The 27,383-nt window shown below is 48.3% G+C and overlaps 2 protein-coding genes across 6 annotated transcripts in view; both read right to left on the bottom strand.

Annotated features, from left to right (window-relative positions):
• Positions 1-5,323, bottom strand: part of INPP5K (inositol polyphosphate-5-phosphatase K) — an 18,199-nt gene extending 12,876 nt beyond the window's left edge. The window contains exons 1-4 of one of the 5 annotated variants that reach the window (XM_077749918.1): positions 5,037-5,323; positions 3,361-3,655; positions 3,131-3,238; positions 2,702-2,810 (exon numbers count right to left, since the gene is read on the bottom strand). In XM_077749918.1, the coding sequence (XP_077606044.1) occupies positions 2,702-2,810; positions 3,131-3,238; positions 3,361-3,581 (438 nt within the window). In that variant the 5' untranslated portion in view covers positions 3,582-3,655; positions 5,037-5,323. Of the gene's footprint in view, positions 1-2,701; positions 2,811-3,130; positions 3,239-3,360; positions 3,656-5,036 lie in introns of those variants that run through there. The other 4 variants (XR_013331500.1, XM_077749920.1, XM_077749917.1 and 1 more) reach the window with 4 other exon arrangements.
• Positions 5,324-6,355: 1,032 nt separating this feature from the next.
• PITPNA (phosphatidylinositol transfer protein alpha) overlaps positions 6,356-27,383 on the bottom strand; it is a 40,351-nt gene continuing 19,323 nt past the window's right edge. The window contains exons 7-12 of the mRNA XM_077749614.1: positions 25,269-25,352; positions 23,279-23,356; positions 23,013-23,123; positions 22,109-22,231; positions 9,972-10,040; positions 6,356-8,952 (exon numbers count right to left, since the gene is read on the bottom strand). Coding sequence (XP_077605740.1) covers positions 9,996-10,040; positions 22,109-22,231; positions 23,013-23,123; positions 23,279-23,356; positions 25,269-25,352 — 441 coding nt within the window. The 3' untranslated portion in view covers positions 6,356-8,952; positions 9,972-9,995. The remainder of the gene's footprint in view (positions 8,953-9,971; positions 10,041-22,108; positions 22,232-23,012; positions 23,124-23,278; positions 23,357-25,268; positions 25,353-27,383) is intronic.

The following is a 27,383-nucleotide window of genomic DNA, read 5'->3' as shown; positions in this document are numbered from 1 at the left end:
ATAAACATTTATTTATTTATTTATTTTTTAAATTATAAACATTTAAAAAATTTAAAAAATATATAAGTAAGTTCAGGGAGGGACGCCTAGCTGGCTCAGTCAGTAGAGCATACAACCTTGATCTCAGGGTTGTGAGTTTAAGCCCCAGGTTGGACGTGGAGCCTACTTAAAAAAAAAAGAAAAATTAAATTCAGATAAAGAACATATGAGAGACTTCTAGGATGCTAAAGATATTCTACATTTTGACTTGTTAGGTGGTAATATTGGTGTATATACACATAAAAAATACACTTAATTTTGCAAACATTATAGCTCAATGGAAAATAGTTAAGAAAACGCTCCCCCGAATAATCATACACCGTGGTTAGCCAGATTTCCATGAAGGCAGTGCAGAGGCAGAGAGCAAGCACGGTGGGCACGTGTTCGCGGGGTGGGGAGAACAGCCACCATCTATACAAACCCTTCGTTCTGCATTTAATGTCGGCGCCAATCTCGAAAGGAACCGCTGTCCCTGTCCTGCAGATGGACAGCTGAGGCTCAAGGAGACTAAGGAACCAGAAGGACTACTTGGCTAACAGTGTTAGAGGTCTGGGATCGCCAAAATCCCCGCTCTCTTCGAGGTGGAGCGGGAACGGGCCTTAGCCAGTGACCCTCTTACTCCGCTTCAGGCTGTCTACACCTACCACCCGAGTAGCTGTTTCCGGAGCGTGAGGTGCAGAGGCCAAGGAGGAAATCCCCGGGTGGGGAGTGTGTACTGGGGCCTTCCAGGAATTATGAAACTTGATCCCGCAGGCCAGGAACCTTGGCACAGTGGAGGAGTCGGAGCAGGGGGAACCCCAGACCCAGGACCAAGTGAGGGAGGCGTGAGAACCTCGGGTTGGGTAGAGGTTGCTACAGATGTGTCCTCTGCCCCACCCTCCGGCCCCAGTCTTGGTCTCTCCCACTCACGAGCCTAGGATGATGGACCGGACTCCTAAGGAACTGATAAAGATCCAGGAAGAGCTGTCAAGCTTAATCCGAATCCACAGAGCAGGTCTGGGCCACCGGGACCCCGCACAAAGGCACCAGTCCACTCTGTGAAGGAGCAGGGGCGGGCAGGGAAGGGGGGTGGCGGAGGCAGGAAAGCCTCAGACTGGGAGAAAGGGTGGGGCTGCGGGGGAAGGCGGGAGACTTGCAGGGGAAGTTCGGTGGGAGGAAGTGGGGTAGGAGGAGCTAAGGAAGAGCCTAAAGGGAGGCAGCTAGGGGCCCTGGAGCAGGCAAAGGGGGTCAGGCCCAGGCTTCTCAACCTATAACTGGCCAACTCCTGCCAAAGGGAAGAGGCTGCAGGCAGGGCTCACCCTTTCACCTCAGCTCTTGGCTGGGGGAAGGAGGGCCATCTATCTGTGTTGGGCGCCAGCCCCTCAGGCAGTCCTCCCAAAGGCGGGCGGCTGCATGGGTGGAATGGGCTGTGTCCCTGCACAAGCTGAGCTAACTTCCTTGGCTCCATTCCATCCCACCAGTCCCCTGCCAATTAGCCAGGGCGCAGGGAGACCTCCAGTCTTGGGAAGAGAGTGGGTGGTGAGAGAAGTGATTCTCCCCTCACAGAGGCTCTAGCTCCTCGTCTGTAGAAAGAGGCTTGAGTTGCATCTGGAGGAGACCAAGGGCTTGGGGGCTGGCCTTTTCCAGCCTCAGTGGCAGGACAAAGCTTATAGTCCCTCCTCCTGGCTCTGCCCTCAGGAGGACTCACAGCTGTTGCGTCGGCACCCTTAGGCAAACTGGGGTAAGAGAATTAATTGAGAAATCCAGTCGCCCAGGGAGAGGAATAGAGGAATTCTGGTATTTCCCAGAAGCACTGCATGAGGCGCTTTGAAAGGGAGTATGCTTCATCCCTCGGCTGCGCAGGATATAAAGATCCATGGACGTGAAGGATCCAGCAATCTAGAGCCTTCATGTCATCCAGAACATGAAGATCCAGCAATCTAGAGCCTTCCCTGTGGAGTCTCTTATGGTTGAGTTTCCCCAAAGAATACTGGCCCCTCACACTGAGAACTATTTTCCTGCCCATCTGTGTCCCCTCTCCTAACCTCTGGGCCCCTAGAATTTGAGGCACATGTCCTCTATGATCAGAGGACACCCTCTGATACCGGCAGGCTAGCCATGGGATACCTGTCAGCCTCAGAGCTCACCAACAGAGCAATAAGGTACAGTAGTCAAAAACATGGGTTATGAAGTTTGAAGAAAGATCTGGATTCAAATCCCAGATATCCTGTGTGACTCTGAGTCTTGATTTTATCTGCAAAATAGCCATACTTCAAGAGTTAGGGTTTCTAAGTAACGTATGTATATAAAAAGCTTATTATAATGCTCACCACCAAGTAAGCACTCGATAAATGTTAGCAGTTATTATTATACTCTGGGATTTCAGGATGGGCATGTGAGTAGAGATGGAGGCTGGTGGCAGGGAGGGCACTGAAGTGTTAATAANTTCTCCCAATCTAAAAATATCAAGGTGCCAAACTAATTCCTGGGGGTCCCAGCTCAGCTCCAGCTACACTGGAAAGACACAAGGCAGACAGAAGCCGCAGGAAGCCAGGTGCAACTGAGGTCTAGGCCGTCAAACAAATGGAAACGGCATGAAAGCCTGAGTGGGAGACCAAAGGACTGCGCGTTAGTGAGGAGAGGAGGGATACAGTTCTCAACTGCCCATGAACTTGTAAATTACCTTGACGAAGCTCAGAGGGGAAAGGACGTCCATGAAGAAATTGCTCCATGGGTCTTCAAAGGCAGCGTCAGAAAGGAGGCTCATGATCCCACAGTTCATTTCCTGCAAACTGCCCATCCCAGGTCAGAGGGTCTCCCCCTGGCCTGGAGGGTACTGCCGCTGCCACGGACATTTCATGCTGCCCTCAGCACTTTCAAACCTTGGGTACTCATGACCGTGATCTCTCCCTCCCCTGGCTATTGAGTGTCAACCCCTTGCCATTACTAACTCAGGACAAGAGACGATGACCGGCCCTGATGCAGGCTGAAAGCTCCTAGCTTTCAGACTCCAGAACAAGGGGAGACAGGTCACAGTTCCCCACGGGGACAACTTCGGACTGGCTGGGCTCACCCATCTCAGATATGGGGAAGGGACACTGCAGACACCTACCCAATGACATACATGTCCACACTCAGGTTCTCTTTGTTGAGCTGAAGAAGGTCACTGAGGTCTAGAGGGGGTGCTGCAGAGGCCACGTTCCATGTTGCAACATGAATGCTGTGGAATGGATGGAAAGGCAAGTCGTGAAGGAAGGTGGGTGAGACCCTATCAGGTATCAAACAGGGGTCAAGGCCTGCACAATCCGCTGCAATCGTAATGGGAAAGGCGAGTTTCTGCACCTGGGCGTGGGAAGAGGAGCACTGAACCTCAACTTGTCATCCTCACTTCGGTCCTGAGGCAGGAAATTTCCATCCTGTTTCGGCTCCCCCATGCAGGCCCACCACAGCTGCCCACACTTGGCAGCACGGGTGCTGCTGACATTAGCAAGGCTGCCCAAAGGTTTCCAGGTCAGGCAAGAGAAGGCGTGGGTCGTCAGGAATTTAATAATTCCACCAGCCATTCACACCCTGGGGCTCTTAAGATCACCAGGAAGATTCTGGAGGTTCAGTTTTTACTTTGTAAGAGGCCTCAGCACTACAAGACAGGAGAATTTCAAAAGTAACAGAGATAACAATACCACATGCCCTTCCTTCCTTCTTCCTAGGAGGTCCCTGGAGCATAACCAATTCTGCCAAACATTTCAGGGAGCCCAGGGAGAAGATCCTAAATAACAAGGTTCTCAGCATCTCTCTCAAGAGTCTACCCTCTTTTGGGAAAAGTCGTCAGTTGGATAACATCCTCAACCTTGGCTTCATGCTAAGGAAGTAACAGAACTTAGATCAGCAGCTCTCAATAACAAGATCCCATCAGAGTCTCAGGGGGAAGGGACACTTGCAGATCCCTTTAACTGAATAGTTACAACAATACTCCAAGACAGAGCCAGACTCTGCTTGGTACAGAGCAGGCAGGAGCTACTAACCCTGCAGAGACCAAAGACAGCCACTGATCCCTAGGTGAGTCCTAGGGACAGACACCATGAGGAGGACGACCTGCAGCAGCTGGAAACCAAGAATGGGAGCAGCTACAGGGGGTTGAAAGAGGTGGGAGAAAAGGGCAGGCTGTCCAAAACCATCTCTTCTCCACCAGATCCTGTTCTTAGAGGTCCATGTTCTAAAAGGCACAATTTGAAATTCTTGGCCTTTTAAAACAACTTCCTGCCCCTCCCTATGAACATCAACAAAACAATACACAAGCCACCTTCCTAGGCATTCGGCCAGAGATTCTGGGCTTCGTTTGTTTAAGATCTCCCCCTGCTGTCCAACAAAGGATTAAGAAAAGCAGCCTTTTTAGTCCAAAGCTCTTTGTTTTCCCACGGACCAGCTCTACATGGATGGAGAACAAAAGTCGGGATTTCTTGCCCTCGCTCTCAGATCCGACGACCAGCAGCAAATCCCTGCATTGTGACTTGCACTAAGTTGGTGATTAGCGCCGTTCTTCGTTAAAGAGCAAGCACGGGACCAGGCTATATTACTTCGCTAAAGCACCTTACCTAAATCTGATTTCGGATTTCAGGAGGTCACAATGGTATCAGGCAGATCCCGTGATGTACTTGCTGATCAAAAAAACAAGATTTCTATTCTAGAGCCGCCTGAAGAATACCTTGTTCTGTCTTTAACTTCCAACGGCCCGACACCGCTGCCTCCGCCAGTAGCAAACCGAGACACCTGCTTGGGTCGCCCAAATAGGAAACGAGCACGGCGGCTTGAGTTTGGAGGGAGCGCGGGACTTGGGCCCCAAACAGCCCGCCCGGCATTGGCCTGGGGGAACTGGGGAGGGCCTCTGAACTGGAGTCAGCCCTGTAGGCCTGGTCCTTTCCCTCCCAGTCTAGTTCTACCCCAGATCCGCAGCCTGGAATGGGTAGGAGGCAGGGATCCTGCCCGGAGCAGGCCGGCCTGCCCGCCAGCGCCTTCCTCACCAGAGCGTCTTGCCTCTCTGTTCGGTCGGTTTCCGTGGGTTCACGGCCGCCATCGTCCCCACGCAGCGGCCCGGCCGGCTCGCGTGTCCCCGCCGCAGCGGCTGCCGGCCCGATCCGCCTCCCTCCGGCAGGAGGTCCCGGCCAGCTTACTCTCGCCGGTTGTTTTCCTTCCGGATTCTGACCCTCCGCCTCAGCTTCTTTAAGAGGCGGGGCTTGAGGGCACGGAGGGCCCTGAGTGGCTCGGCCCGGGGGAAGAGGCGGGACGCTCCAACGAGCGCGAAACAGCGAAAGGCTGAGAGGAGAGACTTAAGGGATCCGAGACGTAAGAGAGGCGCGTCTCCGTGTCGTCAAAGCCCGACGCAACAATGCCCCGCCCGGCGTGCCGGGCATCTGTCACCCCGTGGCTCCCAGGGTGCCCCGCGCAAGGCCGGCCGGGAGGGGCTGTTTTCCGGCGGAAGCTGCTGCAAGGCGCGCACGAGCGTCCTCCGCCCGGCGAGCCTCGCTACAGTCGGAGAGGGGGGTCGCTGACCTCTGTTGTGCCCCTTCGCCTTCCCGGAGGTCCGAAGGGCGAGGGGTGAGGGTGGGGTGGGGTGGGCAGTCCAGCCACTGCCCTGCCTGTAAACCAGTCTCTGCCCCTCACCTACAGTAATGGCTCTCACGTTGGTCATCGAGGTCCTCCGTCGTTCCTCTCCACGCCTACTTTCAAGCGTTTCTCGCTTTTCAAACTCGTTAGGTCACTTATTACACATTAGACGTTGGAGGTTCCTGGACTCTTAGGAAATTAGCCACCAAGGAATGAAAAATCACTGCCTGTATTTGATGAATAGAACTGAAGATTGCTTTGCCAAGGAAGAAAACAGATTTTCTTCAAATAACTGGTTCTTAATCTTTTTTGGCCGTGGGGAGGGCGGTGCATGGAATTCCTTTGGGGATCGGATGAGAACGACTCCTCAGAAAAATGCACAATTTCACAAACGAGTTTTATGAGGTTCACAGACCTGGAGCTTTTTTTTTTTTTTTAATAAATGTTTTGCTGGGTAGGATGGTAAAAAAAGAGAGAGATGTGAAGAGGAGGGGAGACCAAAGCAAAAAGGAAATCCTGCCAGTAGAAAATGGCGGAATTCCTCTCAAATATGTGATGTCTGCATAAGTACAATGAGGATGGGATGTTTCAACTTCTAGAAATCGAGTTGCAAAAAATTTTGGAGATAGCTTGTATTTTTTCTAATCCTGGTAAAATGGAGGACAGCAGAAGTTGGAGGGTATCTAAATTGTAAAATGGACATAAGGACATCACCAATAAGCTGGACTCCAGAAAGCTCTGTCTAGGATTTTATTAGACTGCTTTCCCCCCCAATATACCTGTTTCGGAAGATTGAGACAAAAAGGCACAAACTCACATTAAATAAAGGTAATCTAATCAGTTCTACAAAGTGTATTTTGTAAAAGTAGCACTAGGAACCAACCAAAGTAAGTCAGGGAGTCCCAGCAGGGACTGTAAGAGAACTTGGGAAGATACACACATGCCCACAATACTGACCCCGTCCCTGACCTCTCTCCGTGAGAAGGCCAGAGTCCTGCATCCCCCCTTAACAGAGGCACTGCTGCTTCAAACTGGGACTGCAACCCTGGAAATCTAATGGAAGCAGCTAGTCTGCAGGGGCATGGCACGCCCTCAGGTGCTGTTCCTGGAGCCGAGCCTTGCATCAGAAGCCCCTCTGGTTGCTAGTCAGTCTGGGGGGTGGGTGAGAGGGTCAGGGGGGTACTTAAAAGCCAACACTGTTGCCCAGCAGCAACACTATCCGTGGGGATAGAACAGACCAGGGAAACCCCTCATTATGTTTCTGTGGGTTGGAGCCCCAGATCCAGCTGACCTCGGGAAATTCTAGCTCAGCTCATGTGGATGCTTTCAGACTGGGGCAACAGGTGGAGGTGGGAGGAGCCAGAGAAAAGCCAGAGAAAGAGCGAGCCCCCACCGGAGTTGGAGTGATATGTGTGGATCTGCGAGAAGAGCTGAAGCAAGGAGACTACCATCTGCTGACCCTCAAACCGCCTGTCTGCTTTGAACATCATGGTTCGTTTCTCCCAGGAAAACCCACAGCTGGACTTAGTGGATGAGTGAGGAAGGGAGAACTTGAAGCACAAATATAATTATAGCTAATACAGAGCTTGTAGGGAAACATTTACATTTTTCTCCAGTAGGAATGCTTCGCTTTCCCAGTCAAATAGAAGCTACCAGCAGTCGGGATCCTAATAGCCAACTGAACTGCCCCAGATCCATTACTGTAGACCCTGCAAGGTGAGAAGACTGACAGGAAGGTGCAACAGGACGTTTCCTGGTCCCAAAGAGGCCTCAATGAAGGTGGGAGCCAGCCACACTGAGGGGTCTCAGTCTGTCCACTGTTGCCCCAGCAGGGCCACAGGGAAGCATGCATCAGGATGTCACGGGTGCAATCCTGTGCAACACTCCCTTATTGCACTTAGAGATGAGTAAGGCAAAACAAACTGACAAGAACATAAGGATAAATGATCCCATCCTACTTCTTGCTCCCCCAACACAGATTTGGTCTCTTATTCCGCCGCCACACCTGGGCTGGCGTGGGCTTGGGTCACAACACGCCTGGCTAACACATACCTCACAAGGCGGATGTCGGATGACACCACAGCTATCTCGGATTCTCCCACCGGGAAGGCGCACTGGGTTCTGCCAAGTCGTACAAGACTACGAAGCACTTAGCAGCCTCTACCTCCCTTGGAGTCTGGACTTATTCACCGGCCTACTGTGGCAGAGCTCCATACCATGATCACTACTTGCTTTTGATTGTCCAGGACAGAACTCAGCATGGGGGCGGGATGAGCTGAGTTCCTGATCCCCAAATTCCTTTCCAGCCACTGGAGACGAGAGGGAACATGTTCTGCTGGGGAAAAGCTTTTTGCATGCTCGTTTTGTGCAGCATGAAAAGATTGGGACCCTTGTGTCCTAACCAACCTCAAAGACAGAGGACAGGAATCTGAGAAAGCACAGAGAAAAGAGGATTATTGCTGAGTGGCAGCACCAGCCCAAAAGGGAAGAGGAGCGTGGACATAGAGAGCTCCTCAGTGGGGCGGGCAGACTAATTAGTACATACAGGGCAGACTTAATTCTAAGGGCCACACCGGACGGGTCCCTCCAGGTGGAGAGCGGACCAGGGCGTATTGTGGGCTCTGCGAGGTCCAGACAGATCGGGCAACAGGAGGGCCGAGAAGCCATAGGCGTTTCTAAGACTAGTGACCGGGAGATGCAATGCCTGGGGCAGAGGTTATTTGAATTTGTTGACTTTTTAAAACAGACTGGCTGGGCCCTGGGCACTTCCTTGGTGCCTATAGTGCACGAGCAATGGGGTTGCTGAGAACAGAGATCACAGTTAGGAAGCCACACTGCTGTTCTGTGGAAATGGAGGAAAAAACTGTATTTCCAACTCATCTCCTCTCCCCAGGGGAGCACTCAAATTTGCAAAGATCTGCCCAGGAAGCAAAATACCTCAGTTTATCCCAAGGTTGAAAACAAACAAACTTAAATCATTTCAATCACCACATCACAAAAGGCAGCTATTTTGAAAGACTAAAAATGTCACTTGGAAATAAAGGGAGGGGCACACAGAAATGGGCTGAGAACACAATGGCTGGAGAGGGAGGAGCTGTAAACACAGCAACCTACAGGCCATGTATCTCAGAGGAGCAGGCTCCCGTACACGAGGGCTTCGTAATACCAGACGGTCTATTTGTTCACAATATTGAAGGGCATCTAGAATTAGCTACAGTAAGGGATCGAAAGTTGCCTGAAGAATGGGCACAGATAAAGGCTGCGTCCGAAGATGGCCTGTCACTCGGGAGGGTGGAGCTGCTGGGCCTTCCTGTTGACCACTGTCTTGCAAAACTAGAAAAGAAATATAATTATTAAGGAAGCAACAGAGGAAAATAGGAGCACACTGTAAAATCGTCACTGATGGGGGAATTTCAAAAGGAGGAAAGATGCCAGTCCGGGAGGGGGGGGGTTAGGGTCAGCGGAAGACTAAGGTCCAAGCAGCTGGCAGTACCAACAATCCACTTAATCTTACTGTTTTATCTCCCGGAAGTTCTCAAGCACGTGAGGCAGGGAGAGCGAGCTGAGGTCTGCACTGCTGTTGTGACCCCAGCCGCCTCAGCTCCGTAGTGTTAGAGGACAACCAGATTTCATCTCATAATTTCCTCTCAGAGCCTGATGGGAAGCAGGGCCAGGTTTTTAATTCCATGACCAAGCCCACTCTTAGCTGCCAGAATACCACCAAGTCTGGAGGTATGCGGGGCCCCGGGAGCTAAGAGAAGGGCAGGGCTCAGTCAAGAGCGACAGCATGAAGCAAGGAACGTCTCACTCTGGTCCTATGACCCGGGCAGAAATACTCTCCGAGCATCTGCAAGATGCCGCCTCTGACTGGGGACAGCTGCTTAGTACGGGACCGGGGGGTCTGAAGAGGAAGGGAGCAATGACGCAGACACGATGGACCTTAGGAAGGGCTGTCTGGCCCGCGGATTTTCCAAGGGCGGGGCAGGTAATGCCGGCCACCAGGAACTAGGAATGAGCCCGGGAGTATAGAGAACACCCCAGAATGCCAGCTTCCACTTGACGTGGCTCTAGTCAGGAGAGGGAGAGGAGTTAGTTGCGGATAAGCTTCAGTTCCGTGTCCACTGACACAGCCCACTCCTCACCGCCACCAGGTCCATGCGTCTGACTGGGCCGTCGTTACAAAATCACATGCCCCCGAAATGTCCTAATAGTCACAGCATGTTTCAGTGTCAGTCACCGCTACCAGATGGATGAAGCAGGCTTCCTGACTCCACAGCGAGCCGCTGAGGCCCTGACACCCAAACTGGCTTTCACGTCTATGACATGCAAAAGGGAGAGTGTTGGGTACATACAGTGCAGAAGGGAGAGGGGTGGCTTTAGTCATCCGCGGTCATTCCTTTCACTGGGTCCTTTTGTCTCATCTGGAACAGAAAAAAACAGGAAAAACTGAAGGCTCTTGCTGCTGCTGGAACTCCAACACAAATACATCCCGCCTTCTCTTCAGTCCTGCCAGTGAAGAGGGTGGAACATTTTTTGGGCACAAAGCGAATCAGAAGAGAATTCTGCATACATACAGCCAAAGCCATACCACATACAGCTCCATGTATGTGGATTTCTGGTCCTCGCCCTGCATCGCAGTGCTGGGGTGTAGCTCGCTCGCTCGCTCATTCATTCATTCATTCATTCATTCATTCATTCATTCATCAGATATCTATGAAGCAACTCCTTTGAGCTAGAAACTGCACAAAACTGCTTCAGGCCTGAGGTTTCCGCAGTGAACCAAGAGAGACCAAGTCTCTCCTCCCGGTGATTACATCCTGGGGCAAAGTGGGGGAGAACAAGCTAACATATGTGCGGCAGGCTGCCTGGCATGGGAGTGCACTCCGCCCACGTCACCAGGGACCTCGGCAGTGTCCTGCGGCCACGGGGGCGAGGGCTCACGAGCTCTGGGGAACCGGGACTTTGATACTACCTTCTCCTCAGGTTTCTGTTTTGTCCGCTAAAGCTTCAACGCTCCCACGTCTGCAGAGATGCTGCCTCAGAAGCAGTAGCTCTCCGCTAGGAAGTATTTTCAAAACACTCTTCCCGCCACATTTCAAACTCCTGTCCATTGGTCACACTTCCTGCTTTCCCCAACTATTATACTCAGTGAGTCCATGTGGAACCCGGATGTGGTAAAAAAAAAAAAAAAGAAAAGAAAAAAATTCTGGAAGTTCCGATATTCACTCCCTATTGACAACTTTTACTGCAATTGCATCAAATGTCTCAGCTTGGTCTTTCGGTTCAGAGTTTCCTACTTGAGGAAAAGAATTGCCCAGGCTGCTTGTGGTCGATTTTGGGACCTGAGACCTGATTAAGTCAGAACCTACAGGAGACAGACAGTAAGTGGGTCATGAAATCAGCCAGTCTTACACGCCTCACTTTTCATCATCCCCAGCAAAGATCCTCTGTGCCAAACAGGAAGATCTGTTTTCTGACATGAAGCCAGTATGTGCTTTTTCCTCCCTCCACCTGAGTGCCTGTCCCCTGTCGATCTGCTCTAAAACTCACGTTCATGAATGATGACTTTTGATTTTTATTGCTCCTGTAACTTCAGTTATCTGTATCAATTAATGCCTCTTAATCTATTACTTTATAGGAGTTTACCAAATTTAAGATTTTTCAACATGATAGAAATCTATTAAGGATAAGGGCACTGTTACATTTTTAAGAAGAGGAAAAGTTTACCTTGTAGTGTTAGGCTGGAATTGGAAGTATTGGTGTGAATGTACATACGAAAGACAGATCTGGAAGTAACTACAGATGTGAAAGTTCCCCAGCTCTGTCCCGTGAGCAACAGCCCAGCAGTAACGAACACACCCAGGACCCTTCACTGAAAGGAACCAGAGCTCCTTAGAGACAGGGCCCCAGGGCTGTCTCACGCAAATAAAAAAGACAGAGGCACCTGGGTGGCTCAGTTGGTTGAGCGTCCAACTTTGGCTCGGGTCATGATTTCACCGCTCGTGGGTTCAAGCCCCACATCAGGCTCTGAGCTGACAGCTAGCTCAGAGCCTGGAGCCTGCCTCGAATGCTGTGTCTCCTCCTTTCTCTGCCTGCCTATGCTCATGCTCTGTCTCTCTCTTTTTCTCAATAATAAATAAATGTTAACAAAATTTTTTTAAGAAAAAGAAAAAAGAAAAAGACTAACCTGTGATACCTGTGCTTTGAGTGGACAAAGATAACCTGACCAGTAAATGGACAGAAAGACAGCTACAATGCAATGAAAGAACACCAAATCTGTGACGGTCTGGCCTAAAACATATAAACCGGATCTAATCCTGCAGAATCACTCAATAAACCCAAACCGAAAGACACTCTACATAATGACTTACCTATGCCTATAACCTTCAAAAATGTCAAGGTCACGGAAGTCCAGGAAAACTGAGGAACTGCATCAGACTGACAGAGACTAGAGGTACAGTTTGTGACACTGGGCTGTATCTGCTCGAAAGGATAGAGGTCTCTGGGGAGCCTGGGTGGCTCAGTCAGTTAAGCATCTGACTCGATTTTGGTTCAGGTCATGATCTCCCAGTTTGTGAGACTGAGCCCTGTGTTGGGATTCTCTCCCTCTCTCTCTGCCCCTCCACTGCTCTGTCTCTCAAAATAAATAGGGGTGCCTGGATGGCTCAGTCAGTTCAGCGTCCAACTCTTTATTTCAGCTGGGGTCATGATCTTGCATCGCAGTTCCTGGGATGGAGCCCTCTGTCGGTGCGGAGCCTGCTTGGGATTCTCTCTCTCCCTTTCTCTCTGCCCCTCTCCAGTGCTGTCTGTCTGTCTGTCTGTCTGTCTCTCTCTCTCCCTCTCTCTCTTTCTCTTTCACAAAGAAAAAAATAAACTAAAAAAAAAAACTTAAAAGGAATGAGTCTCTGCGTAAAGGGGAATACAGAAAATTCTTTGTATTTTTCTTGCCGTTTTCTCTAAGTTTGGACTTTTAAAATAATTTTCATTTTTTTTATTTGAGAGAGAGAGAGAGAGCACATGCAAATGGGGACAGAGTGAGAGAGAGAATCTTAAGCAGGCTCCACGCCCAGTGTGGAGCCAGACACGGGGCTCTATCCCATGACCCTGGGGTCAGGACCTGAGCCAAAGTCAAGAGTTGGCCACTCAACCGAGCCACCCAGATGCCCCTAAAAATAAAAGTTAAAAAAAAAAATTAAAGTATAGCTGATGTACAATATTACGTTAGTTTCTGTGGACAATACAGTGATTTGACAATTAGATACATTAGGACACATTCACCATGTAAGTGTGTTTGCCACTGGTCACATACAGTTATTCCACTACTACTGACTGTATTCCCTGTGCTGTACTTTTCATCCTGTGACTTACTTTTTTTTTTTTAAGTTCATTTAAGTGTGAGCAGGGGAGGGGCAGAGAGAGAGAGAGAGGGAGAGAGAGAATCCCAAGCAGGCTTCGCAGTGTCAGTGCAGAGCCCAACGTGGGGCTCAAACTCATAAACTGTGAGACCTTTACCTGAGCCAAAACCAAGAGTCAGACACTTAGCCAACTGAGCCACCCAGGCTCCCTGTGACCTACTGATTTTATAACTGTTTCACCCACTTCCCAATCCCCCCTCCCCTCTGGGAACCACTACTTAGTTCTCTGTACTTGAGGCTGTTTCTGTTTTCCTTGTTTGTTCATTTGTTTTGTTTTTTAGATTCCACATATAAGTGAGATTATATGGTATTTGTCTTTTTCTGACTTATTTCACTTAGTGTAATACCCTTTTAGGGTCCATCCATGTTGTCACAATGCAAGATTTCATTCCTTTTTATGGCTGAGTCATATTCCATCCATTTTATTTACACACACACACACACACACACACACACACACACACACCACATTTTCTTTATCCATTCATCTACTGATGGACACTTAGGTTGTTTCCATAACTCAGCTCAAAATAAATGTTTTGTTTCTTTATTTTTTTCTGTCTTTTATTTTGAGAGACAAAGACAGTAAGTGGGAGAGGGACAGAGAGAGAGGGAGACACAGAATCTGAAACAGGCTCCAGGCTCTGAGCTAGCTGTCAGCACAGAGCCTGATGCAGGGCTCGAACCCACAGACTGTGAGATCATGACCTGAGCCGAAGTCGTACGCTTTAATCGACTGAGCCACCCAGGTGCCACGGAAATAAATGTTTTAAAAAGACAAAAATGAGCTCATTAACTGTTTGCTGACTACTGACCATTCACATAAATTTTCCATTTCTGAGAGGCTGAGGTTTAGTACCAGGAGAGCAAAGCTCCTTAGGCCTCACCCAGTTCCGTGTACACCCTCAGAGTGTACTGCCTTGCTTTAATTTACGAATGCAAAGCCTGGTCCTGTTTCCTACTGCTTAAGATGAAATTTCCTGTCAGGGACCATCATAGCTTCCCCTACTCTCAGAGACAAGGTCACCTCAGAGGGTGCCACTGAAATAAAAATGCATTATTTCATTCTTATAATGAACTGCTCTAAGAATGCTTATTTCCTGTTTCCTGGGGCCTCTCGGACACTGAGAGACTTTATCTGATGGTTGTTCCTCCAATCAAGCTACTGCAGGCTGCCTATGTAGTCAAGGAATATGAAAATAGAAACTCCAGTCCTGGTTTGGCTTTTTTGTTTTGTTTGAGGAAGAGAAAGAATGTGTGTACACGCACACGTGCGCAAGCAGGGGAGAGGGGCAGAAGGAGAGAGACAGGGCTCGGTCCCACAACCCTGGGATCGATCATGATGTGAGCCGAAATCGAGAGATGGAAGCTCAACCAACAGAAAGTGTCAGTTGGACCAGGCAGTGATTTTCTCTAGGGAATGAGGCCAGGGTTTGGAAGAAAGGAACTTTTATTCATCTATTTATTTTTTTACTTGGACTTCCATTTTTAAATTTTTCTATATTTATATATTTTTAAGATTTTATTTTTGGTGCACCTGGGTGGCTCCGTCGGTTAAGTATCCGACTTCGGCTCAGGGCACTATCTCATGGTTCGTGGGTTCGAGCCCCACATTGGGCTCTGTGCTGACAGCTCGGAGCCTGCTTTAGACTGTGTGTCTCCCTCTCTCTCTGCCCTTCTCCCACTGATGTTGTCTCTCTGTCTCTCAAAAATAAACATTAAAAAATTGAAAGAAAAAAAGATTTTATTTTTAATCTCTACACCTAACATGGGGCTCAAACTTACAACCATGAAATCAAGAGTCACATGCTATATTGAATAAGCCAGCCAGGTGCCCCTATTTTTCTATATCTTTTGAAAATTGTTTTTACTATTAAGTATGAAATACTTTGATTAAAAAAATAGTAAAAGTTACAATGTCAATATCCTGGTTGTGATACTGTACTATAGTTTTGCAACATGTTGCCATTGGGAGAAATGGATCTCTTTGTATTCTATTTATTTTTTTAAGTTTATTTATTTTTAAGAGAGGGAAAGAGAATGTGCACCAACGCTGCAGAGAGAGGAGACCGAGAATCCCAAGCAGGCTCCGCTCTGTCAGCACAGAGCCAGAGGTGGGGCTCGAACTCATAAACCATGAGGTCATGACGTGAGTCAAAATTAAGTTAGACGCTTAACCAACTGAGCCACCCAGGAGCCCCACTCCATATTATTTCTTATAACTGCATGTGAATCTTACAATCATTTCAAAATAAAAAGTTCAATAAAAAAATAAAGCTAGTAAAAAAAAAATCAGTTTAAGACACTGAAAAGCAACCATAGACTGAGCATTCCTGAACGAACACAAATAGGAGGCACATGCAAATTGTTTCTAGAACTTCTTTAGGAAGCCCTTTGCAGGAGTTCCTGGATGACTCAGTCCGAGGGATGCGTGACTCTTCATCTCCAGGTCATGAGCTCAAGCTGCAAGACGGGTGTAGAGATTACTTAAGTAAATAAAACTTAAAAAGAAAATTAAATTTAAAAAAAACCAAAAAGCCCTTCAGAAAAGAAAATTGGTAACAAATAACAAGAGTCTTAAATTCTCTAATTCCACTGGTAGGACTTTATTCTAAGAAAATATTCGTAATCCAAATCCAAATAATAATCCAAAACACTGAGTACACAAAAATTTTCATTCCAGCATTACTGCTAACAGTGAGAACCAGAGAACATGAAGGCAAACCCAACCCAGGGCAATGACCGAGCATAGAGCAATGGGTACGCTGCAGTCAGAGCCCTGTATATGAAGAAACTCTCAGTGGGAGATGTTACGTTTGTTATAATGTTATATATTTGTTATAGCGTTCAGAGAAAAAACTAGGCTATCCATTTGGCACATGTCCTGTGATCATAACTAAATAAAAGTGTGTAGAAAGACTTCAAATGTTTTAGAGGTGGTCTTTAAATAGAGTACAAGCGATTTTTTTCTTTCTACTTTTCACTATTTCCCAAAAAAATGTTTAATGTTTATATATTACCCTAATATTGAAAAATGAGACCATATTTAAAAAGAGAATAAAGGGGCACCTGGGTGGCTCAGTTGGTTAAGCATCTTACTTTGGCTCAGGCCATGATCTCATGGTTCGTGAGTTTGAGCCCTGCGTCGGGTTCTGTGCTGGCAGCTCAGAGCCTGGAGCCTGCTTCGGATTCTGTGTCTCCCTCTCTCTGCCCCTTCCTGCTCGCACTCTGTCTCTCTCTCTCTCAAAAATAAATCAACATTAATAAACGAATGAATGAATGAACAAATAAAAAGAAAATAAAGCTACTTCCATATTTCAAGATGTTGGCCAGAGTTCCAGGCGGTCTGCCCTGGGATCGCTCACTGTGGGGCACACGAGCGGGAATTGGGTCCACGGGCCAGCATCGTCCCCCACCTGCAGAGATCCCACGGCCTCGAGAGTCGGAGCTAGCGCTGCCCTTTGCAGATGCCAATGGAACGTCACTCCCGTCTGGCCCGCGGCCCAGCAGGTAAGCTAAAATCTTAAAATCTAAACATGATGGTGAGCCAGCAATGGTCTGTCAGAAAGCCGGAGGATGGAGCATCGAGAATCAGGAGACCAGATGAGAAAGGGACAGGCCCATTCACGTGCAAGCACACGGACAGGGGGACTGACCGCCAGGAGGCTCAGAGACAGTCCCCTACGTGGACCTGCGGAACAAGAGGGTCACTGGCTCTCAGCTCCACCACAACGGGGTGGGCTCTGGAGGGACCAGAGGAATCATGAAGCCAACAGGGATCTAGAAGGAGTCCCCACAAAGGAAGGCCGGGAAGGAAATGCTACAGAATATTAGCACTCTCACACAACAGTCTCTGCTGTTTTTCACCAAATGTTCTAGAGTCCAGTGCATCGGGAAACAAGCTTTCTTAAGCATTTTAAATGAGTTCTCTTCCCCCAGGCATATTACCTACAGAGTTAGTGGCCACAGGCCCGGGCAGCACTGGTACACTGAACTAGAAGGTATCCTCAACTTCTTTGAGCCTCAGTTGCTCTTTCTATAAAATGAAAATATGAGGGGCGCCTGGGTGGCTCAGTTGGTTAAGCGTCCGACTTCAGCTCAGGTCATGATCTCACGGTTCATGGGTTCGAGCCCCGCATCGGGCTCTGTGCGGATAGCTAGCTCAAAGCCTGGAGCCTGTTTCGGATTCTGTCTCCCTCTCTCTCTGACCCTCCCCTACTCACGCTGTCTCTCTCTTCTCAGAAATCAATAACATTTAAAAAAAAAAAAAAAGAAAGAAAATACTATGCCACAGGATGACATGAGGATTTGATGACATAATTCGTGGAAAATGCTGACCACACATTCCAGACATATACAGTAAGACCTCAATAAAATGTTAGCTTCTATAAAAGAAATAAAAATATTTTTTATTGCTACCATATTCAATAGATAGTGAGTTCCCCATTATCGAGAGCGACCAAGCACAGGCTGGTGGGGAAGCTGCAGAAAGGACTCAAGCATTAGACATGTAATTGAACTAAGTGAGCTTTTTAAGGAGCCTTCTTCCAGTTTTGAGACTATGAGTCTCTTAAGAGAGCAAGGGAGGGGGAGAAAAAGAGAGGGAAGAAGAAAGGGAAAGAAGAAAGGAGCAGGGAGACAGACGAACAGACACCACTCTCTGACAGGCACACACATATCCTGACATGTTTCTTTTTAGGGCAAAGGATTAATCTCTTGAACTCTTGTTTCTCAAATCCTTGAACCTCACCCAAGAATGGTTAAGTCTGCCCTCCCATGGGGACCAGAGTTACAGTACTGGTAACTGCGGCCTTACAGTGACCCCTCATAATCACCGAGAAAATCCACCCACATTAGACTGCTATGCATTATTCAGAGAATAAGGGTCATAATTCCTATAGCAAATTTACAGTTAACCATGGCAGGTTGCAACACGCATTTGTTGCTGTTCCTCCCCCAAACTCTATTGCGATGACAGTAAAAGAATAAGCAAAAGATGTAAAGCCATGAAGACCACAAACACAGAGGAGCCAACAGCAGAGAAGGGATGGCAACAACGTTCTGGAAGATGAAACATGGATGGACGAGTAGTGACTGCCTTGCAGAGCAGCAGGACTGGCCCTCAGTGTCCACGGGGAGGGAGCTGAGGAGGAGGCACAGACCTACTTGTGCTGCCGGTTTGCCAGAGGCTCAGGAACTGGAAGCACCAAGTACCTCAGAGAGTGGGTGTGCAGCTGGGGTGGAAAACGGGTGACTTGTTTGAAAATGAGAATTGAAAAAAAACCAGTTTGGCCCTGGTATTCCCTCCCTGAGTACTCACGCCAAGCAATCACCTCCCTTCCTGTCACATCATAGCAACGGTGAAGGGCTCGGCGAGCGCGGCCCCCCAAGGGAACACCAGGGGATTAAGTTAAAGCAGTCCCGGGGCGCCTGGGTGGCTCAGTCAGTTGAGCATCTGACTTTGGCTCCGGTCATGATCTCACGGTCTGTGGGTTCGAGCCCCGCGTCGGGTTCTGTGATGACAGCTCAGAGCCTGGCGCCTGCTTCTCATTCTGTGTCTCCCTCTCTCTCTGGCCCTCCCCCACTTGCACTCTGTCTCTCTCAAAACTAAATACACATTAAAAAAACAGAAAAAGCAGTCCCATGGCTGCTCACTCTTAGATGTGAGTGAATGGCCAAGGACCACTAGTCATTTAAGGAAAGCCACTAACGTGAATCACAGAGTCCGACAGGAGAAAGATGCTCCCCAGAAACAAAGAATATACAGGGGGCAGAGAAACCTTGAGAACCAAACACAAAAAACAAAAAGCGAAAGCCTTAGAAAAGGAAGATAACGTACAGAGAAAAATAGAAAAAGTACTTAAGGAAAAGAACACAGCTCAAGAAGTGCTTGAAAATGTTTTTAAAATCAATAGATGAGAGAGAGGCAAATGCTGGAAAATATCTTCCAGAAGGCAGACAAAAAAGGAGAGAAAACATGAGAAAACTGGGTCACTTCATGAGGTCTGATTTCTGACTCCTAATAAAAATTCCAGAAAAAAAAATAAAGGAAACAGAGGGGAGAAAATTATGAAACAGATATATAAACACATTTTACAGAACTGAGGAGATCTTTAGATCAGAGTGTCCATTGAGGGGGAACAAAATCAATTAAGATGGAGGGACAACACCTGCGTTATCAAGGCGGCACATGCCGCACAACGAGATGGGATCATCCATGGAAAGATTCAAACCCAAGCCTTAATGACACAGATACATAAAACTAAGCTAACCCAAGGAAGGGAGGCAATTACTAACTTCTCATCTTTTCCTCCCCAAATTTTTATTTAAATTCCAGTTTGTTAACATACCAGTTTCGAACTTATTAAAAAAACAAAAAATTTTCCAAGAGAGGAACGACAATCAGGAGCAGACCAAAATGCTCAGATGGGGAAAAGAACGACAAAGCTGTAATAATATAAACACCAAATCATGAATTAACCCAAAATTGTGACATTGGACGAGGGAGAAAAGAGTGAGTGATGGGTGGAGTAAGGAGCTAAACCTTCCATAGGAAAAATCGACCATTAATGTCTAGAGTTGGGAGACTGAGAATTGAGTGCATCAGCATACTATTTGGAAATATGGAGGTAATTAACAGAAGAAACAACCCTAAGAACGGCAAGGGGCCACTTGTGGGGGCCAGGACTCAGGGGCAGGGCTCAGGGGCAGGGCTCAGGGACAGGACCCAGGGGCAGGGCCCAGGGGCAGGGCTCAGGGGCAGGACCCAGGGGCAGGGCTCAGGGGCAGGACCCAGGGGCAGGGCTCAGGGGCAGGGCAAAGGAGGACAGCTGCTTCCTCAGAAGCCTGGGACTCCATCCAAGTTTGCAAACTATAAAAATGCTTTCGGAGGTGATGCTTTTGTTCATAGCAAAGACTGTCATGATGGCTTCACAGGTGTATACTTATCTGAAACTCATCAAGATGTGTATACATTAACGGGGCACCTGGGGGGCTCAGTCAGTTAAATGACCGACTTCAGCTCTGGTCATGATCTCACTGTTCGTGAGTTCAAGCCCCACGCCGGGCTCTGTGCTGACAGGTCAGAGCCTGGAGCCCGTTTCGGATTCTGTGACTCCCTCTCTCTCTGCTCCTCCCCTGTTCATGTTCTGTCTCTTTTTCCTTCAAAAGTAAATAAACATTTAAAAACTAAAAAAAAAAGATGTATACATTAAATATGTGCAGCTTTCTGTATGTCAATCATACCCCAATAAGGTGTTTTTCTAAATAAATACAACTGTGTAAATAAAACGTTGATAAAAATATTTTTAGAAGGAGGAAAAAAAGAGAGAAGACAGAAGCACACCAGAGGTACAGTTAGCACACAAAGGTCCAGTACAGTTGCTAATGAGGTCAAAAGATGTCCCACCATGACCCGGACTTGGTTTTGCCTTTTTCTTCTACTACAAACTATTTAAAATTCCATTTCTAAAATGAGTTTCCTGAATTTGCAGTTATCCTGGAGGATACTGGTCCTCTAAGGTTTTGGCACAATTCTCCACAGAATGGAGAAACCCACAGAGAGAGGTGGGGATTAAAAAAAGAACTCCCTGGGGGCGCCTGAATGGCTCAGTTGGTTAAGCTGACTTGGCTCAGGTCATGACCTCACGGCTCATGAGTTCAAGCCCCATGTCGGGCTCTTTGCTGACAGCTCAGAGTCTGAAGCCTGCTTCAGATTCTATGTCTCTCTCTGCCCCTCCTGTGCTCACACTCTGTCTCTCTCTCTCTCTCTCAAAAATAAACAAACATTTAAAAAAAAAAAAGAAAAAAGAAAAAACCTCCCTAATGATGAGGACTCAAACTTTGGATCCAGGAGCTCCTCCTCTGGAGAGTTCCTCCAGCTCCAAGAATTCAAATTCTACCCACAGAGTGAAGGGCTGCCCATTCGCGCTTCTACCCGCCGGCATACTTTCGCTGGCCTTTGTCAGGCTGTGGGCAGCAGAGGCTCCAGGCTAATCCCTGAAGTCGTCAGGCTCCTTCGGTAACTTTTTCCCTTTCTTTTGTCGGGACTAGGGTGACCGAAACACTCAGGCCTCTCTCTCTCTCATAGAGTCAGAATCACCAGGGTCACGGAGGTTAAAAATCTACCACTTCCTTGAAGATCCTTTGGAATCGTGTCCCAGATCCTGCCACTTCCCCGCCAGCGTAGCTGGATGAATAAGCAGAACATCTGCCTTCAACAGGAGCCAAGGAAGGTCTTACCCACCACCAGCACCATGAAGCGGGGGCGCCACGGGCACCCAGGCCTGGGCCTGGGGAAGCTGGGCGAGGCTGGGCAAGGCCCCGTCTGCANGGGGCCAGGAGGGAAAGACAGACCGCGGTGATGAAACAGCTTCCTGCCTTATTTTTAGCCCCGACAGGGCAGGAAGGCCTCAAATGGCATTTAAGGGAGGACAAGCAGCCAAGTGAGCTGTGGCCCTGACGCTGCCCGTCATACCTGCAGGCCGTGTGACCACGGGCACGGGGCTGGCCTCCGGAGCCTCAGCCGAGGTGGCAATACAGTGGCGGGTGCGCACCCGTATCGTGGGGATCACGGGAGGCCGCTATCTGAGGGCCCTGGGAACGGTGCCTCACACACAGCCAGTGCGTGAGCGCTCTTTACCGACGCCTCCTCGGCACGAGCCGCGGGAGAGGCACCCCCAAATGAGGCCGGAGGGGTGGTGGGCCTCCCGCACCTTGGGTCCACGCCAAGCCCCGCTTCCCCAAAAGAAGCCAAGGCTCCAAACTCTACAAATAGCTCAAAACTACCCGGTCGAGTAGTGCGTTGCGTGTGCGTGCCGCCGCCTCCTCCGGGGGGGCGGCGTGGTGCTCCCGCTGCGGCCAGCCTGCCTCCGCCCAGGGGCACCCCGAGTCGGCGGCCCAGCACGGCTCCCCAACCCGTGCAGGTCCGAAGAACGCCCTGCCGGCCTCGGCTCGCTGTCCCCTTCCAGCTACGCCTCACTCGCCGAGCGACGCGTTCCCAGAGCCCCAGGCGGCGCCCGCGGACCTGCCCCGCGGCACCGTCTCCTGCCGGGCTCTTCCAGGCGCCCACCCACCTCATCCAGCTGTCTCTTCGTCTCTTCTTCCATCCTTCGGATGTCGTCCATGGTCAGGTCAACCCACTTATCGAGCCAACAGAACAGCTGCCTGTGGAAGTTTGTAAACAGACGCCTTTCTTGCTACAGAAAGGAGGGAACCTAGTTAGAAGTCGGAACCAGAAGGCAGCGGCCCCTGCCGCAGCTCCCCTCCCATGGCCTCCGTGTCAACAACCCCATGTTGGGGAGGGAGAGGCCCGGGGAGGAGGGGGGCTGGCTGGCTTACATGGGTGAGCCCTCGGGTCCCCAAAGTCAGTGACTTTTGCCCTCATTTGACAACAGGTAACGTCTGGAGTAGGAGGAAGCCCCCTCACGGCCTTGCCCTGTGCCCCAAATGCCGCCAAGACAGGCAGCCCACGTGCTCACGGTTCGGCTGAGGGCCCAAAACAACTGTGCCAAGTGTCCCTTCTTGTCTCGAAAGCCTAAGGCCGGGTTAAAACTGGCCAGCAGCTGTGAAATGTGGCCCAAGAGCGAGGCTCCAACACATCAGAGAAAAGGCTATAAAAACGCCTCAGGTCTGTCCAGTTCAGGAGCTGAGGGTGCTGGAGAAGTTAGCTCATGGGGCCTCTTGCCTTGTGGCTTCGGGCAAAGAGAAAGACTGAGTTTTATTTGCAGCTCAGTCACAGCAAACCCCTTCCTGTTTCCCTTTTTGTGCTTCAGTTTCCTTCCCTGTAACATGTGGTCCCCCCTGGACAAGCAGTATTCAACTGTAAGACAGATAAGTGAAAGGGGAAGTGGGGGTCTGGAAATCAAACCGAAATATTCTAATGTCAGCCACCAGAGGATACAAGTCACTTATCTTGTTGGCCCAAACACTCTCCCCCCACAACACACACAGGGGAAAGGCCTTACCCTGGTCACTTACCTTATGTATAAAGTTTTCCACTTTGTTCTGCAGGCCCCACCACTTAAACTTGACAGTAACCAGTTTGTATGCACACATGTATGGGCAGTCTTTCTGGTTTACAAGTTCTTGCTGTATTAGAAACACACATACAGGCAGACAGGTAACTAAGAGGGCAGACCTCTGGCTCTCCCCTCCCTCAGCCCACCCTTGCCATTCCCCTCCTCAATGGTAGCGGTCTGCCCGTGCTATGCCCTGCCCCCTGGTGGTGAAGATGTGAACTGCACCTTCCAATTCGGGCCCAAGGGTCCTCGGCCTGTTTTGATAGATTTAAATTTTGCTGGGTCTTCCTCCGCCTTGTAATCCTGAGAGCAGTTGTAGAATCGGAGTTGGAGAAGGAAGGGAGAAATAGAGGGGAGGAGGGAGGGAGACAGAGAGAGAGAAACAGAGATTAGGTTTTTCCATCAGAGTATATTTCATACACCAGTCAAAGCTGCTGGTGCATAGAAAACACAGGAAAATTTTATAAACAAGATATAGAACCGTTTACATTTGCCTCTGAGGAGAGCTCTGTGTGGTTTTCTCTGCCACAGTCTGTTTACAATGTTATGTGTATGAAAGTGTCAAGTATTATCTGAGCGGGCACATATTTCCAGTTTAAGACAGATATTCGACCTGTGATAAGCATCCAAAATACCAGGGAAAGTTTTTTCAAGATACAGATTCTGGGGCCATTCCACCTAAAACCCAGCGAATCAGAATATCTGCAGGTAAGGGCAGCATTGATTTTTTTTTTTTTTAAACCTCTGCAGGTGATTCCAAAACCCGGCCACATATGAGAACTGCTTGTCGAGCCTGAAATCTCCTCCAATCTCCCTCTGGCTCTGTTTTTCTGAACTGACTTGTTTTAATAAAATCATTACTGGAAATGTTCACTGTATAGAACCCACGCTCTTCTAGACCGTTGTTAGTCTCACTTCACTTATTTATAATGCAGTCAATGCCATGTGTGAATTAACCGTAAGAGAAGTTTAATCTGTGGCTGTTCTTCCGCACTGGCTAATAGGGGCTTAAGAAAAGCAAACTTACCACAAGAGCTACCTAACAAAAATACCGAAGAAAACAAATCACACGCAGACACACACGAGTCACAAAGTATTTCCCAAAGCGAAAATTATTTATGTGTGCTTAAAAAAATCAACCTTTTGTGTCAACTGTGCTTAAATAAAAAGAAATACGTTAATCAATCAAATCTTCCCCACCTCTGCTGCTCTCCACGCACACAAAACCACCAGAGTTGACAAAATGCTCAGAGAGCCATAGTCTTTGGTATCATTTCTGTTTGAGAACTATTTGAGTATGCTCAGTTTGAGAAAATCTGTTAAGCCATACACTTAGGATATATTCACTTCGCCGTACGCTATACTTCAATAAAAAGTTTTTGGAAAAATCTGCTAACTTTTGAGGGTGGAAGTGAGGATATTATGCAAGGTAGCATAGGATGGTTTTCAGGTCTTTTTGGACACATATAGATCAAAATATCTGAAGCACAGAGATACTCCAGGAAAGGGGTATCATAGCCCAGGGATATGGAAAGCAAATGCTTACTTCCCATCAGTGGGCAGAGAGCCAAATTCCTCCACCCTGCTCCCAATATGTCCCTGACAAATAGGAAGAGCAGTGAATGAGGAAGGAAGAAACTCAGCTTTCCTTCCCTAAACAAATACTCCCTGGGAGCACAGCACTGAGCCGGACAGACCTGGTCCCTGCTCGTTCCAAGTTCATGGTGTAGCAGTGGCTGTCCTTTTCTAGGCAGGTGCTGCCATGTGTGTGGTTCTGACAAGCCAACACCAACTTCTTGAGGGAAGCGCATTTGTCTTTTCATATATTCTGCTGGAACCCAGAGAACATAGTCTTCCAAATGTAACAGGCAGGCAATAAATGTTTTTGAATTACTGGGTTTGGAAAAATGAATTTGAGAACTAGTTTCAGGCTAAGTGTCATTTCAGCTGAGCAAATTATCCTCAGGACTGATGATGGCCAGTGAGAATTCTCAGAGGCCAAATGGGACACATACATCCGGGCCACTTTCTTCCGGGTGGATGCCCAAGTCAAGACAGGAGAATTCTTAACACTAATTTAAAAAATAAAATAAACAATAGCCGAGAGAGAACTTCCCTTTGAGCCAAGTTGGGTATGGTTCCCTGGGGTCTGACACTTGGGAGTCATTCCTGCACCTCAAAGGCCACATCGCCCACATTGCTAACCAGTTCCTACCTTGCTAAGTACTTGGCTTCGATCTGCAATGTCTATATATATGGCTTCCACATGTTTCCACGCCTCAGGCTCCAGTTTGTGCACCTGCAGGAACAAGGACCAGGGTGTGGGTTTTGTCAGCTACAAAGCACCCTTTAACCAGAATGAACACTTAGGAACAGCTACTCCCGTGGTCATCGATGTGCGATTCTGACCAGTAAAGAATTATAGATGAAAGTATCCAAAGGAACGGGGTGGGGGGTGGGGTTTAAGTAGGTAGACATGAGAGAACTAACACTATGATTTCAGCAGGCCAAAACACTCAGGGCTACTTACAGCACTTATGTTACTTCCATAAGCTCCCCTTTGTAAAGCCTGACTACAAACCTTTGTGGACATGTTCCCTGTTTAGCCATATACTCCTTTTTAAAAAAAATGTTTATTTTGGGAGGGGAAGCTAGTAAGAAGGGGAGGGACAGAAAGAGAGAGGGAGAGGAGAGAGAGAGAGAGAGAGAGAGAGAGAGAGGCTCTCAAGCAGGCTCCACACTACCAGCACAGAGGCCAATGTGGGGCTCAAACTCACAAACCGTAAGATAATGACCGGAGCCAAAATCAAGAGTTGGACGCTTAACCGACTGAGCCACCCAGGTGCCCCTATACTGCTTACTTTGATGCTTTAAAAAAACTTTCTCTTATCTTCCAGTCCCCTCTTGAATAACACTACCACCACCAGATTCTACGCGCATACAAACATCCACGTAGAAAGATTTTTCTTTTAATACAAATGGTAATACAAATACAGTTTTGTATCATGCTTTTTTTTCACGGAACCTTGAAGACTGTTCTCTATTGTTGTTGTTTTTTTAAGTTTTTGTGTGAACACGTTTTACTTTTTTTTTATGTTTATTTTATTTTGACAGAGAGAGAGCACAGCAGGGGTAGGTGGGGGGAGGGGAGGAGAAGAGAGAGAGAATTTCAAGCAGGCTCTGCACTGTCAGCACAGAGTATGATGCTGGGCTTGAACTCACAAACTGTGAGATCATGACCTGAACCAAAATCAAGAGTCAGATGCTTAACTGACTAAGCCACCCAGGTGCTGCCCCACCTTTTTTTTTTTTTTAATGTTTATTTACTTATTTTGTGAGAGAAAGAGAACAAGCAGGGGGAGAGAGAGAAGAGAGAGAATGTTTTATTTTTTAAATGTTTATTTATTTATTGTGAGAGAGAGAGAGGGGAAGAGACAAAGCGAGTGAGCAGGGGAAGGGCAGAGAGAGGGAATCCCAAGCAGGCTCCAAGCTGTCAGTACAGAGCCCGACGTAGGGCTCGATCTAAGGAACTGCGAGATCATGACCTGAGCCAAAGTCAAGAGTCAGCTGCTTAACCAACTGAGCCACCCAGACGCCCCTCTATTAGCTCTTTTTAGTGGCTGCATAACACCCCTCTGTGAGGCTGCACCACGATTTATTTACAGCGTCCTACTGCTGGGCTCTTACATTGTCTTTCATCTCTGGCTACACAGGGAATGCTGGAATAATGCCTTTGTGTATCAGTTATCTCACACACATGGGCGCAGAACTGCACGATAAATTCCCAGGGGCCGACTGCTGGGGTAAGAAGAACAGATGTATTGGAAAACTGAGGAGTTCTGGCGCACCTGGCTGGCTCGGTTGGTGGAGCACGCAGCTCTTGATCTCGGGGTTGTGAATTCGAGCCCCACTTTGGGTGGAGAGATTACTTGAAATAACAAATATATAAAATTAAAAACTAAAATAAAATATAATCGAGGATTTAGAATTGTGCTCTATAGAGGTTATAATCTTCATGTTTTATTTATTTATTTTAATGTTTGTGAGAGAGAGGAGAGAATGCATGGGAGAGCAGGGGAGGGACAAAGAAAGGGAGAGAGAGAATCCTAAGGCCAACTCTGGGCTCGATCTCACAAACCATCAGATCACAACCTGAGCCCAAATTAAGAGTCAGCCGCTTGGGACACATGGGTAGCTCAGTCGGTTAAGCGTCTGACTCTAGCTCAGGTCATGATCTCGTGGTTTGTGGGTTCAGGCCCCGCATCGGGCTCTGTGCTGAGAGCTCAGAGCCTGGAGCCTGCTTCGGATCCTGTGTCTCCCTCTCTCTCCG

This window comes from Crocuta crocuta, unplaced genomic scaffold (genome assembly GCF_008692635.1).
Source record: "Crocuta crocuta isolate KB4526 unplaced genomic scaffold, BGI_CrCroc_1.0 scaffold149, whole genome shotgun sequence".
NCBI classification, from domain to species: domain Eukaryota; kingdom Metazoa; phylum Chordata; class Mammalia; order Carnivora; family Hyaenidae; genus Crocuta; species Crocuta crocuta.
The sequence above is the reverse complement of the archived record's forward strand: the minus strand, read 5'-3'. Positions and strand labels throughout refer to the sequence as shown.